Source organism: Mus musculus, chromosome 4 (assembly GCF_000001635.26).
Source record: "Mus musculus strain C57BL/6J chromosome 4, GRCm38.p6 C57BL/6J".
Classification (NCBI taxonomy): domain Eukaryota; kingdom Metazoa; phylum Chordata; class Mammalia; order Rodentia; family Muridae; genus Mus; species Mus musculus.
In genome coordinates, this window is record NC_000070.6 from 141211964 (window position 1) to 141226441 (window position 14478).

Sequence of the window (14478 nt, forward strand, 5' to 3'; positions counted from 1 at the left end):
CTCAGAAGGCAGAGGCAGGCAGATCTGTGAGTTCTAGGCCAGCCTGGTCTACGTAGCAAGTTCCAGACTAGCCAAGATTGCATAGTGAGACCCTGTGTATAATTGTGTGTGTGTGTATAAAACAAAAACAAGAGAGGGTGTGTGTGAGCAGCAGACACCATTATGGCGGTACACACTTGTAATTCTAGCACCCAAGAGGCTGAGGCAAAAGGACCAGGAGTTCCCCAGGCCAATCTAGAGTACACAGTGAGAGCTTGTCTCCAAAAATAGGAAATAGCAGCAGAGGACCGAGCAGAGAAGAGGCCATGTTGTTGTTACACATGGAGAAGGCAGTGGCAGAAACCAACCCGGCAGTGAGGTCGGTTATTCCAGCCTCCACGGAAACACTTGTCCGTTGTTTGAGCCCCCAGTCTATGCAGTGCTATCAGAGCATTACAGTGCAAGCATTAAATGTGCAGATTCATTTAGAGATTTCCAAGATTCAAACCAGACCTTGGCGAGGCTGGGTATGAAGTCTAGAAGCCCAAAGACGACTCAGATCTAAATCTTTCTGGTCTGTGATTGACAGATCTCTGCCACTACAGAAAGGGCCTCATCTCAGGAGCATGTGCAATGGGTTCCGTCCAGCCACAGACTCCAGTAGAAATGGTTTCCTCTTGCACAGCCTTGCTGCCTCGTAAGGCAGGGACCGAAGCACCCTCTCTTGCACCCTCCTCCCTTGCCCACCTCCGTCTGCCTCCGTGGGTCTGTGACCTCCTTGCTGCTATTGACTTCACTAGCACTCCTAGGTGCCGAGGGTGAAGTCTTGAAAACCCAGAACCCAGTCTGGCCGGATAGATAACATGTTTTTAGAGTCAGGTAACCCAGGCTTCTGAGTCTGTTTTTCCACTGACGAGGTGTGTTCCAGCTACCTCATCTGGAGTAGCAAAGACATGAAGCTGTTTATATAGAGATGAGTGTCCACAGACTCCAGGGCAAGCGGCCCTCACGGAGTCTACTTAACTCATTCCTTGCAAAGCAGTGGCTGGCCCTCCTTGAAGACGCTGCTCGAGATGCTGGTGAAGATGACAGACGTCACTCAGAGTGTCTCAAACACCCGCTCATCTTGTGCAGCTCACAGGCATTTCCTGAGCTGCCATCTTTGGGGTTGCTCACAGGTCCGGGCCGGAGCATCCAGTCCGAGGGCAGGACTTCTGGCTCACCCTTGCTTCCCAGCACCAACCAGATGCTGGGCACACAGTTGGGGCTTGGTCATTGTTGAATGACAAGAATGAATAAATCAATTAGTAGACAAATGGCTCTTTATTCAGACCTCTTACAAAGCCCCTTGAAGCCTCAATCCAGAGGTATTTGACTCTGGACCTGCTGGGCAGGGTTGATGGAGCTGTGATGTTAATAACAGGAGCGTAAGAACTAAACCTGCTGAGCTTTGCTGCCCAGCATGGTTGTAAAGAACCCTGTGAAGGTAAATAAATAAATGGCCAGACATGGTAGCACATGCCTTTAATCCCAGCACTAAGAGGCAGGGGAGTTTCTGTGAATTCAAGGATAGCCTGATCTACAGAGAGTGTTTAAGGACAGTAAAGGCTACTATACAGAGAAACCCTGTCTCGAGGAGGAGGAAGAGGAGGAGAAGGAGGAGGAGGAGGAGGAGGAGGAGGAGAGGGATGAGAAAAGAGAGGAGGAGGAGCAGGAAGAGGAGGAGGAAGAGGAGGAGGTAGAAGAAGAGGAGGAGAAAGGGAAAGAAAAAAAAGAAAGGAAATAATATCCATTTTGTAGAAAAGGAAACTTAAGAGGCTCAGAAAACTGATGAAGCCTCCTTTCTGGGGGAGATGATCATGTTTGATAGGAAAATATGAGCTCACATTGGTAAAGTCGAATAAGAAAGATCCTGCTTAGGGAAGGAGCTGCAGACCTTGCAAAACCTACAAAGACCCGCCGGAATTCAGGAGCCCCGCCTCCGCCTGCGTCGCCATGGCAACATTTCTGCGCATGCGCTTCGTGGTCAGCGTCTTGACCTGACGGAAGCAGGCTCTGCTGGCAGGACAGAAAAGAAGGGCGGGCTTTTAAATCGTCACCCTGCTGGCGGGGACTGTGAAGGTTGGTGGTCCCGGGAGTCGGAATTGAGGGGGTAGAGGCGAAGTGGGGCTCGGAAGGAGATAAGGCAGAGGGGACTTGTGGAAATACCTTCCCAGGACAAGGATGGGTTAGTTCCCCAGAGAGCAATGTAGAAGGATGGGGCTATAGAAATGCACCTTCGGGATGGGGATCCAGGTTCCAAAGGAAAGCCAGAGAGAGATTAAGGACCTCGGAGTCGCCTTGCGATAATGGTTGGCCCTCTCTCCACTTCTACTCCCAGTATTCGGACACATCCTTACCTTACTGGCGTACTCAAGCATGGCCAGACCTCCCATGCACGGTTCGGTGATTGTCCCAGACTGGCATGAGACGGTCGAGGGTAAGGAGTACTTAGCCTGCATCCTGCGCAAGAATCGCCGGCGGGAGTTTGGTAAGCGGCACCCCACCTCACCCCACCCCCGTCCCCCAGACCTCACCACGTGCCACTAGTACACTCTTGACACTCCCTGGGGCGGCAGGAACAGATCTGTGGAACCTGCCCCACAGCACTTCTGACCATCGAGGTCTCCTGGGTGCCGCCTCTAGCCTCTAGTCTCAGGCCCCCTTCCCCAAATCTCCTTAAAGCTAATTCCACCAACAGAGCCAGGAACCTGGAAACAGCCCATGCCTGCCAACAGCAACTGTCACCAGAGATGCTGTTGACTGAGCCCTCACTTGGGGTCATGCCCTCTGCTGGGCACTTTGCACAGCAACCTTGCAACCTTGTTTCAGAAAGCGTTTCACTATGTTGCCAGTATTCATTGTTGTGTATCCAGTACTGGTTATGTAGACCAGGCTGACCTCAAACTCACAGAGATCCACCTGGCCTCTATCTTCTAAGTGCTGGGATCAAAGTCACGCATCACCACACCATGTCCTGCCTATTCAACTTTCTATTTATTTATTTTATGTATATGAGGGCTCTGTCTGCATGAATGTCTGCAGACCAGAAGAGGAAACAGTGTGAGACACCATCCATGTAGGTGCTGAGAATTGAACTCTGGAAGAGCAGCCTGTGCTGAGCCATCTCTCCAGCTCCTGCTGTGCAGTTTTAAGAACTCATAAAGATCCCAATGAGTTGGTTTGGGGATTTATTTGTAGTAGCTGTAAATATTTTTGCTTATATTTCCCTATTAAAGAAGAAATTGTAATATATATATATATTTTTTTAATTAATTTAATTTTTTTCCGAAACAGGGTTTTTCTGTATAGCCCTGGCTGTCCTGGAACTCACTCAGTAGACCAGGCTGGCCTGGAACTCAGAAATCCACCTGCCTCTGCCTCCCAAGTGCTGGGATTAAAGGTGTGCGCCACCACTGCCTGGCCTAAGATATATTTTTATGTATAAGAAAGCCAGATTGAATAGTAACAGTATTGGGGTTGGACAGATGGCTCAGTGGTTAAGAGCACTGACTGCTCTTCCAGAGGTCCTGAGTTCAATTCCCACCATCCACATGGTGGCTCACAACCATCTGTAATGGGATCTAGTCCTCTCTTCTGGTGTGCAGGCATACATGCAGGGAGAACACAGTATATATAATAAATAAATCTTTTAAAAAAATCACACCAGAAAGTGGTGGCACATGTCTTTAATACCAACACTTGGGAGGCAGAGGCAGGCGAATGTATGAGTTCTGAATTTGAGGCTAGCCTGTTTTACAGAGTGAGTTCCAAGACAGCTAAGAAACCCTGTCTTAAAAAAAAAAATCAAACTTAAAGGGGGGCTGGGAGCTGGAAGAGCTGGAGAGATAGCTCTGCAGTTAAGAGTACTAGCTGCCTTTCCAGAAGGCCTAGGTTGAATTCCGAGCATCCACATGGCAGATACAACTGCCTGTCTCTCCAGACCCAGGGAATCAACCCCTTTGTCTAGCCTCTGCCGGCACCAGGCATGCATTATGCATTCACCAATGCAGGCACTCATCAAAATAGATGCATAAGTCTTTAAACAAAAACAACAAGCCTGGTGGTGGCTCACACCTTTAATCCCAGCACTTGGGAGGCAGAGACAGGCAGATTTCTGAGTTCAAGGCCAGCCTGGTCTACAAAGTGAATTTCAGGACAGCAAGGGCTATACAGAGAAACCCTGTCTCCAAAAACAAAAACAACAACAAAAAGCTTTGTGTTTGGGGGACAGTGAAATGGCTCAGCCAGTGAAGTGCTTGCTGCAAAAGGTTGGCAGCCTGGGGTCCCTAGAAGCCATGCTAAGGGAGAAAGCCAACTCTACAACTTCACATGTCTAATGTGACATACACACACACCCGTATCATAATATACATGATAATAAATAAATGCTTAATAAAAACCTCACATTGGTTATATCTTGTGAAGTTTTGGGCTAATCATGGGCAGTGACCATGATTTGTAAATAACTTACTTTTTTTTTTTTTTTTGGTTTTGTTTTGTTTTTCGAGACAGGGTTTCTCTGTGTAGCCCTGGCTGTCCTGGAACTCACTCTGTAGACAAGTGGCCTCGAACTCAGAAATCCACCTGCCTCTGCCTAATAACTCACTTTTTAAAAAAAGCATGAGGTCAGGAATGTGGCCTGGGACTGTGAGATCTGATGCCCTCTTGTGTATCTGAAGATAGTGACAGTGTACTTACATATAATAAATAAATAAATCTTTAAATCTTTAGGCCAGAGTGAGCAGGGCCAGAGAGAGAAAAAAAGTGTCTAAAGACAGCTACAGTGTATTTACATATAAATAAATAATAAATCTTTAAAAAAAGATGTATTTATTTTATATATCAGTGTTCTATCTGCATGTACACCTACATGCGCAGAAGAGGGCATTGGATCCCATTACAGATGGTTGTGAGCCACCATGTGGTTCCTGGGACTTGAACTCGGGACCTCTGGAAGAGCTACTGGTGCTCTTAACTGCTGAGCCACCTCTCCAGCCCCAACACCCAGAGTTTTATCTGTGTTAGCAACAAAATGTGACCAGAGGAGTGCGTCATTCATGTCCCCAACCAAGTTCCAGAGCAGTTGACAATGACAAGCAGATCAACTGTGAGATCCTAGAACATCTCTGTGTATCCGGGGCCTCCCTGGGGGCAGGGTTGCATGCTGAACCAAGCTGTCTAGTTAGCTTTCGAGATAGGGTGTCTCTCCCAGGATCTGAGCAAGTGCAGAACTGACTCCCAACTCCCTGACTCCCTTCTTGCCACAGGGTTGCTTGAACGCCCGGTGCTGCCCCCTTCCGTGGTCATTGATACCGCCAGCTATAAGATCTTTGTGTCCGGGAAGAGTGGTGTGGGCAAGACAGCACTGGTGGCAAAGCTGGCCGGCCTGGAAGTGCCTATAGTACACCATGAGACCACTGGTGAGTGAGTTTAACCCTCAGCTTTGCCTTGGTGTCCTTCCATGGGATGGGGACAAGAACTTCGCCCTGGGGCTGGTGAGATGGCTCAGTGGGTAAGAGCACCCGACTGCTCTTCCGAAGGTCCAGAGTTCAAATCCCAGCAACCACATGGTGGCTCACAACCATCTGCAACAAGATCTGACTCCCTCTTCTGGAGTGTCTGAAGACAGCTACAGTGTACTTACATATATTAATAAAATAAATTTAAAATAAATTAAAAAAAAAAAAAGAACTTCGCCCTGACTATATTAGTGGGGCTTTATATATAATCATGCCATTTCCTCGAGAAGTTGTGTTGTTTGGATTGGTACTAGAGACAGTGGTGGCCACATACCTCATGTCTAGTTGGTATTAAAGTTCAAGACTTTCCCATGCCACAGTTAAGTTTCTGCTCCATCATATGTCCCAGGACCTTTGAGGTCTCCCTCTACAAGCAGTGAGACTCCTTTCTCCTGGCGAGGGCCAACTCTGCCTGGTCTACCAAGGACTACTGCAGAGCAAGACTGTTTACGTCCTGAGTCTGAGGAGTCTCTCAGGTCAGGGGCCGAGCCTTCCTGTCACAGTGGTGACCCACAGGGTGGAGATGTATGTCTTCTTCTTAACCCTTCCCATCCCCACCCCCCGATTCCACTTCTGAATGGCGGATCCCAATTCTCCTCAGGCATTCAGACCACTGTGGTGTTTTGGCCAGCCAAGCTGAAGGCCAGCGACTGTGTTGTCATGTTCCGTTTTGAATTCTGGGACTGTGGGGAGTCTGCCCTCAAGAAGTTTGATCACATGCTGCCGGTGAGCTGGGCAAGTGGGCCTCGGTGGGTCTCTGGGTGGAGGTGGTTGTTAGAGACCCACCCTGTCTGCAGGAGCCTGACTTGAACATTAGTGAGCTGAGAACTGTGTGCTGGGCTGGCTGCAGGGCTCCGACTGGCACTGGGTCTTGCATTCCAGCCACTCTCTGCTCTGGGCCTCAGTTTCCCAGTCTGCGAAAGGAGGGGTTGCTGCTGATTCTTCTTGGAGCCCTGAAGCTAGTCGGAGGGTTCTAGTCCTGTGTGGCTACGTGGCCACGTGAGTGTTTCACCAGCCAGCCTCTCTGTCCTTAGGCTTGTAAAGAGAATGCAGATGCCTTCCTCTTCCTCTTTTCTTTCACCGATCGTGCCTCCTTCGAAGACCTTCCTGGACAGTTGACTCGTGTAGCCGGTGAAGCTCCTGGGCTCGTCAAGATAGTTATCGGGTCCAAGTATCCTTTGAGTGGCCCCTATTGTGGGGCAGTGGGCATGGGGGAATAAAGGAAGTGGGAGAAACCCCACATCCTACCAGAGTTCCAGTGCTCTGGGCGGGCAGACTCCAGAGGACTGCTGCACATTTTCCACTCGGCCCGGGAGGGTGTTTGGCTGTGGGAAGCCACTGAACCCAGCCCACCAGGGGGTGGACAAGGGGGCAGTCTGAGGGCTCTGGGCCTCACGGAGGCCAGAGATAACAGGTTTTCAGTCTCAGGCATCCCAGACGTCACTGGACACCACGGAGGAGCTGAGAACAAAATGGGGGTCCCAGGGGCAGCTCAGTCATCCCCAGGGCCGAAGAGAGGAGAGAGCAGGGAGAGGAGGGGCGCTGGGTGGTTCCCAGGCGGGTGAGAGTCTTTGGCCGGAGCGCAGGAAGGCCTTCCAGTGGGAGGTTAGACTCAGTGGTTCATTAGAGGGAAGCCTATCCCATCATTCAAGCATGGCAGGCCTTGATGAGCAGAGACAGTCTATGGTTTTAGAGCTTTGTTATAGAAAGCAGGGGGAAAGAGAGACGGCAGAAAGGGAGAGAGGCCAGCCATGGCCACGTGGAGAGAGGGGGGAAGGAAGAGAGAGAAGGAGGGCTAGAGAAGAGAGTAAGAAAGAGAAGAGAGCTTAAAGAGGGCGAGGAGGGGCCAAGCAGCCCCTCTGATAGTGGGCTGGGCTATTTCGCTGTTACCAGGTAACTGCGGGGAGGAGCATATCTGGCTATAGTCAGATAATTTTGGTTGGAGTCTAGCCTGAATGTCAGAAGTTGTCATGGGACATTGTCTGCGAGACTTATAGTCACAGAATTATGGAGTTGGGGAGGCTCTGTGGTGTCCGGCACCTGTCTCTGGGAATGTGGCTCACTGTTCCGTCCCATGTAGAGTTTTCTACTGGGTTTCTACTCGGTCTCTGGAGCAAGCCTCATTCAACCAAAAACAGGCTGCCTTTCACGGCCCCACCCCCTATGATGCTCTCCTGGCAAAGTACCTGTCCCCCTGTGAGGTCCGACCCATATGTTTCCATTCAAAGGGGTCTAGGATCTGCCCTAGACCCGGGGCATAGCCTCTCAAGAGGAGGCCAAGGCTGGGTCGGATGGGGCGGCGAGCAGAGCTAGGCACCTTAACCCTCCCGCAGGTTTGATCAGTACATGCACACAGATGTGCCAGCGCGAGACCTCACAGCCTTCCGGCAGGCCTGGGAACTGCCCTTGTTCCGGGTGAAGAGTGTGCCAGGGCGGCGGCTGGCAGACGGACGAACACTGGATGGCAGGGCTGGGCTAGCTGACACAGCCCATGTGCTCAATGGCCTTGCAGAACAGTTGTGGCACCAGGACCAGGTGGCAGCCGGCCTGCTCCCCAGCTCCCCAGAGAGTGCTCCCGGCTGAACGGTGACAACATCCTGGGTAGAGGCTGGTACTGGCGATCCTCACTTCTATCCTGAGGGCTGGCTGGGGAGGGCTCTCACATGGCAGTGAGATAGGGCATGAGGCTCCAGAGTTAAAAGGAGCCCCCCCCCCCCCCCGCCGCTGTTACCCCTTCTGCAGTACCTACAGAATGGTGGCGGGGGTGGGTACTCAGGCGGACCCTGTTATAACTTTAATTTTTTTCAACTCCTATTTTTAAATGATGGTTCTTAAATACTTTAACCTCCCTTGTAGCCCACCAGTGGTAGTGGAAAAGAAAGGACACAGGGGTTGGGGGAAGCGGACCTGTTTAGAAAGGTTCTTTGGAGCAACTCCTGTCTGTGTTGTCTGGAAATCAGCAGTTCAGCTCACAGGTCAGCAGGCAGCGGCAGCTCGATCCACTCGCAAACATTTCATGGCTACACCAGCTGTCTGGTTCAGCAGAGTCAGGATAGCAAACAGGAGTCAGCAGCGGTGACACTACCTAGCAGAGACTGCCAGGTCTCAGCCTCGGCTCGAGTGAGCAGGAGGAACCCAGGGGGACACCAGGAGAAGTTCTTGGCTGTGCCTCTCTCAGGGAAGCAAAGATCAGTGAAGACTTGAGACTGAAACGTTGCACAGCTAGCTGTACCAGCAAGCCAGGCTCTGTCTCCATCACTCCATGGAGTCCTGTTTATACCCTCCAAACATCACGTGTCCTCCGTGTCTTGCCTCAGCATGGGTATCCAATCAGCCTGAGTGTGAGGAGGCAGCAAGAAACTGCAGCACACCACCAGACGCTTTTTGGCGTGTTTCTCTCTATGGAGTCCTGACAGAGCTCAACTACGCAATGTAAGGTGGACCAATACATGCGTGTTGGTAGCAATGGATCCTTCACGTTTCCTTTAACAGAACATCCCCTCTCCTGTGTCTGCTTCATCTAAATGTTCCTTCAGAGCCTGCCTTAGCCTTTCACCTGTGTCTGCTTCAGGAAAACACCCCTTCATATGCTTGCCCCAGCAAAACACCTAACACAACTGACTCTCCAAAGAACCCTTAAGTTTCCACTTCATATGCTCCTTTCAGTTTAAGAATTGTCCTTTTCAAGCCAGGCATGGTGGCACACGCCTTTAATCCCAGCACTCGGGAGGCAGAGGCAGGCGGATTTCTGAGTTCGAGGCCAGCCTAGTCTACAAAGTGAGTGCCAGGACAGCCAGGGCTACACAGAGAAACCCTGTCTCAAAAAAAAAAAAAAAAAAAACCAAAAAACAAAAAACTGAATTGTCCTTTTCTTAACATTAGCAATCTATACAGAATAGAAATAATTATAAGAACCATCACATTTTCAATAAATGGCTTATGTACAATATAGTCAAACAATAGTCTTAAAAAAACCTTAAATTTCTATCAATATTCAATGAATTAAAAAAACCCTAATATCTATCAATATAGAATAATTAAATAAAATACTTAAATTTCTTTTTTTTAAAGATTTGTTTATTTTTTATTTATATGAGTACACTGCAGCTGTCTTCAGACACACCAGAAGAGGGCATTGGATCCCATTACACAGATGGTTGTGAGCCACCATGTGTTTGCTGGGAATTGAACTCAGGACCTCTGCAAGAGCCGTCACTGCTCTTAACTGCTGAGCCGTCTCTCCAGCCCTTAAATTTCTTTTTTTTTTAATTAGGTATTTATTTCATTTACATTTCCAAAGCTATCCCAAAAGTCCCCCACACGCTCCCCCACCCAATACATTTAAATTTCCATATAATACACCTTGCTCATATCCTTTCCTTTACCTCAAGCCCTTCAAGATTCTAAATTTCTATCAATATACAATAATTTTTTAAAAATTCTATCAGTATAAAATAATTATACAAAAAACCTTGGGGCTGGTGAGATGGCTCAGGGGGTAAGAGCACCCAACTGTTCTTCCGAAGGTCAACCACATGGTGGCTCACAACCATCCGTAACAGAGATCTGATGCCCTCTTCTGGAGTGCTGAAGACAGCTACAGTGTACTTACATATAATAAATAAATAAATAAATCTTTTTTAAAAACCTTATACATCTATTAATATAGAATAATTAAACAAAAATCATATCTCTATCAATATAGCATATAATAAAGAAAAACCTTAAAGTGAAACAAAAAAAACCTTAAATTTTTATCAATAAACAATAATTAAGCAAAACAACCTAAAACCCTAGATGATAACAACTATAACACATGAAGCAACCAAAACTACCCACCCCTACTTAAGGGATTGGGACAATTAAAAAAAATATATATATATATACATATACATACATACACACACACACACATATATATGTGTTTCCTGATGAATTGGCGTGAAGAATTCCTCTTTTGGGCACCAAGGAAAAAGATTAGCCAGAGTAAAGCTAGCTGTAGCATTTATTGCCCATCTCTGTATTGTTTGTTGTTTCAGCCCTAAGGGGGAAAATGGTTAGTCTGAGAAAAGCTAGCTGTAGCATTTATTGCCCGGTCTCTGGGTTTATCCAGTCTCTGCCTTGTCTGTTCAGTCTATGTATTGTCCATCTCTTTGGGATCAATCACTTGGGCCAGCCCTTTGGAAGTTGATTTGTATGCAGTTTTTTTTTTTTTTAAACAAATCGGTAACTGAGACAGCCTGCGACTTATTTGGGCTATTTGCTTTGTGATGGGATTTGAACTCAGGACCCATGTCTCAGGTGATAAGAGGTTTTCCTTGGTCAGATCTGATTTTTGTAAGTTTTGTTGGTATCCATATTTTTTCATTCCCTGTAGATATATAAGTATAACCACACCCCATCTGAGTGCTATTGCGGGTTTCCATTCTAATGTCAACATATCCTTATACTATATTGGTTGACCTAGTTCCTCAATTTTTTTCCATAACCCAGTGTCTCTGAGCTGCTGTTGTTCCTTCTTGACCGACATTAAGAAAATTGAGAGTTAGCAATGCATTATTTAGCCTGTCTCTCGGTTTTTTTTTTTTACCCTCCCTTTTTGCCCAATAAGCGTCTCTTTTAAGGTACGATTGGCTCTTTTTATAATTGCTTGTCCTGTGGGATTGTGTGGTACACCAGTAATATGCTTTATATTATAATATGCCAAGAATTGCTCCATCTTATTGGATACATGTGTGGGGGCATTGTCAGTTTTGATTTGTGCAGGTATCCCCATAATTGCCATTATTTCCAATGAATGTGTAATTAGACAGTCAGCCCTTTCAGAACTTAAAGCAGCTGCCCATTGAAACCCTGAGAATGTGTCAATGGTGTGCTATATGTACCTTTGTTTCCCAAATTCTGCAAAATGGAGAACATCCAGCTGCTGGATGTCATTTCTTTTGTACCCTTAGGGTTACTACCAGGAGGTAACAGAGTTTGGCTGTATAGAGAACACGTACGACAATTTTTTTTATTATTATTTCTTTGGCTTGTTGCCAAGTGATGGACCTTTTTTTTTTTTCTTTAAACCTTTCCCACTAACATGATGTTCCTCATGAAGTTTTGAGGCTTATAACACATTTCCTGTTAGTAATTGATCATTTTCCTCATTTCCTTGAGCTGATGGACCTGGCAAACCTGTATGAGACGGAAGATGAGAAATAGGTAATGGATAATTTCCACTTCTCATGGCCTGTTGCAGTTGTATACATAATGAGGTTAATTCTGAGTTATCAGATATAAATCCAGCAGTCTCTGTATGTAAAACAACTCTTTCTGCATATAAAGAATCGGTATTTATGTTGAGAGGTTCAGGATAATCTAATCATACCATAAGGCTAGCATACAGTTCTGACGTTTGAACCGCTGTATATGGCCTTTTGATTACCTTGCTTATTTTTCCTGATTTATAACCTGCCATCCACACCTTGTTTGCATCAATATAAAATGCTGCTGTGTCTGGAACTGGTGTTCTCTTTACAATACATGGAAGAATCCAAGAAGTTCTTTTTTAAACTATATACATTTGATATTTGTTATTTATTTTGCCCAATAAATTATTACAAGCTCTTTGCCAATCTTCATTGATCACCCATAATGACATGATCTCAGCATCTGTGAGAGGTACAACAGTTTCAGCCAGACCTGTTCCTGACAGCTGACATAGTCTGAGTCTACCTTTTTATAATTAGTTCAGAAATCTTTTCTTTTTTTTTTCATTTTTTATTAGGTATTTAGCTCATTTACCTTTCCAATGCTATACCAGAAATCTTTTCTATGTGTCTTCAACTTTTAACTCTGTTTATGAGCTAAGAAAATCCATTCTGTAATACCACCTTCCCTTTACACAATGAGCCCAGTAGGAGAATGAGATGAAAGTAAAATGACCAGAATACACTCAAGTTTAGGATCAATTTGATCCAGATACGCCTCTTGCAGTCTTTGTTCTACAAGAGTTAAAACTTTTTCTGCTTCAGCTGTTAGACGTCTTGAACTGTTTAAATTGGAGTCTCCTTGTAATGTTTGAAACAAATTACTTAACTCATATGTACTTAATCCAATTGTAGGCCTCAGCCAGTTAATATCTCCCAATAAGGGGCTGGCGAGATGGCTCAGCAGGAAAAGCACTGACTGCTCTTCTGAAGGTCCTGAGTTCAAATCCCAGCCACCACTTGGTGGCTCACAACCATCCGTAAGATCTCACTCCCTATTCTGGAGTGTCTATTCTGGAATGTCTGAAGACAGCGACAGTGTAATTTACATATAATTAATAAATAAATCTTTTTTAAAAATCTCCCAATAGTTCTTGAAAATTGTTAAGAGTTTGCAGTTGGTCCCTACGGGCAACAGAATAACATCCATATAATGATAAATGATAGCTCAAGGGAATTAATGACGAATAATTTCTAATAGTTGTTGCACAGATACTGACATAAAGTTGGACTGTTTAACACTCCCTGTGGAAGTGCCTTCCAGTGATATCTCTCTAATGGATGACGTATTCAAAGTAGATACTGAGAAAGAAAACTTTTCCCTGTCTTTCTCATGGAAGGGTCTTTCTCATGCTTTTTTTTTTTTTTTAAATAAAAAGCAATCTTTCAAGTCAATTATAGGCCATAATTTTGGTAACAAAGAAGTCCAGGCTGTAAAGGAGCCATTGGTTGAATTACCTTATTAATTGTTCTTAAATCCGTTATCATCCTCCATTTCCCTGACTTCTTTTTTACAACACACAGGGGAATTTCATGGGCTGGTCAACTCTTCTATAGGTTGAGCCTCCAGCTGCTCTTGTACCAGTTGTTCAAGTACCTGCAATTTTTCTGTTGTTATGGACCACTGCTCTTGCCAGAGAGGCTGGCAAGATAACCATTTTAGGGTCAAGGTTATTGGTACATCAGCAATGGCCCCTTTTATAAATTTGGAATCTTGACCCCAGTGATGTCCTGTTTTTGGATCATGGGCACAGCTTGGGATTCTTTACCATCACTAGTATCAATAACTTCTCTAGGAGCACTCACCATATCACCTCTAATTTCCTCATTTGCTGTCCCTGGAATTGCAGGAATATTATTTTGAGTACCCCATTGTTGCAAAATATCTCTTCCCCATAAGTTTATGGGGATGTCAGCCACATAAGGTCTCAACTTCTCTGTTTGCCCTTCTGGTCCCACACAGGTAATCCATCGGTAATAACACTTTGTCTTATTCATGATAAGTTACCAATTCCTATAAACTGTGTGTAAACCTTCTGAAGTGGCCAATCTGGATTCCAAGACTTTTGGGAAAGTATACTAACACAGATCCTGTATCCACCAAACCTTCTTTTTTTTTTAAGATTTATTTATTTGTTATTATATGTAAGTACACTGTAGCTGTCTTCGGACACCCCAGAAGAGGACATCAGATCTCATTATGGATGGTTGTGAGCCTCCATATGGTTGCTGGGATTTGAACTCAGGACCTTCAGAAGATCAGTCAGTGCTCTTAACCGTTGAGCCATCTCTCCAGCCCCTCCACCAAACCTTCTATGTCAACAGCATTCCTTTGTACCATGAGTTTTGATTTCTGATCATTAACCACTGTTGGCCAGAACACACATTTTCCAGTGCTCCCGTAAGTAAGCCCTGTCCTTTCACCTGGAGCAGCCTTGCCCTTGATGAAGAAACAACAGTTAAGCTATTCTCTCCTCTGCATCAGTTTGCGTCTCCTCTGCCACATATGCCATCATTTTTATTTCTTCCCAAGATTATTGCCACTGTCCCTGAAGGTAAGGGACCATATACATCAGTGGGTAACTTATAACATTTAACTTTTGGGGGATAATGGAAGAGGGGCATCTGTGGCCAGATCCAAGGCTGCACTTCCTTCTGTTGCACGTGTGCCTAACTTTGATTTT

The 14478-nt window shown here is 45.8% G+C and overlaps 1 protein-coding gene across 2 annotated transcripts; it reads left to right on the forward strand.

Moving 5' to 3' along the window:
* Positions 1-1976: 1976 nt before the first annotated feature.
* Positions 1977-8151, forward strand: Cplane2 (ciliogenesis and planar polarity effector 2). Of its 2 annotated transcripts, XR_003955035.1 has the most exons (7): positions 1977-2100; positions 2360-2509; positions 5289-5441; positions 5890-6016; positions 6142-6266; positions 6575-6711; positions 7874-8039. XR_003955035.1 is itself a non-coding variant. In NM_001081174.2 (6 exons), the coding sequence occupies exons 2-6, from the start codon at positions 2398-2400 to the stop codon at positions 8121-8123; spliced, it is 777 nt and encodes a 258-aa protein (NP_001074643.1). In that variant the 5' UTR covers positions 1993-2100; positions 2360-2397; the 3' UTR covers positions 8124-8151. The 2 variants fall into 2 exon arrangements, 1 of the variants encoding a protein (NP_001074643.1); NM_001081174.2 differs by lacking the exon at positions 5890-6016 and having other exon boundaries at positions 1993-2100; positions 7874-8151.
* The last annotated feature ends 6327 nt before the right edge of the window (positions 8152-14478 follow it).

What these genes read in the sequence shown, in the direction of transcription:
- Cplane2 (NM_001081174.2), top strand. Translation starts at nt 2,398, where the DNA reads ATGGCCAGACCTCCCATGCACGGTTCGGTGATTGTCCCAGACTGGCAT. An exon ending in GAATCGCCGGCGGGAGTTTG is followed by an intron (nt 2,510 to 5,288) that starts GTAAGCGGCACC and finishes TTCTTGCCACAG; the next exon opens with GGTTGCTTGAACGCCCGGTG. An exon ending in AAGATAGTTATCGGGTCCAA is followed by an intron (nt 6,712 to 7,873) that starts GTATCCTTTGAG and finishes ACCCTCCCGCAG; the next exon opens with GTTTGATCAGTACATGCACA.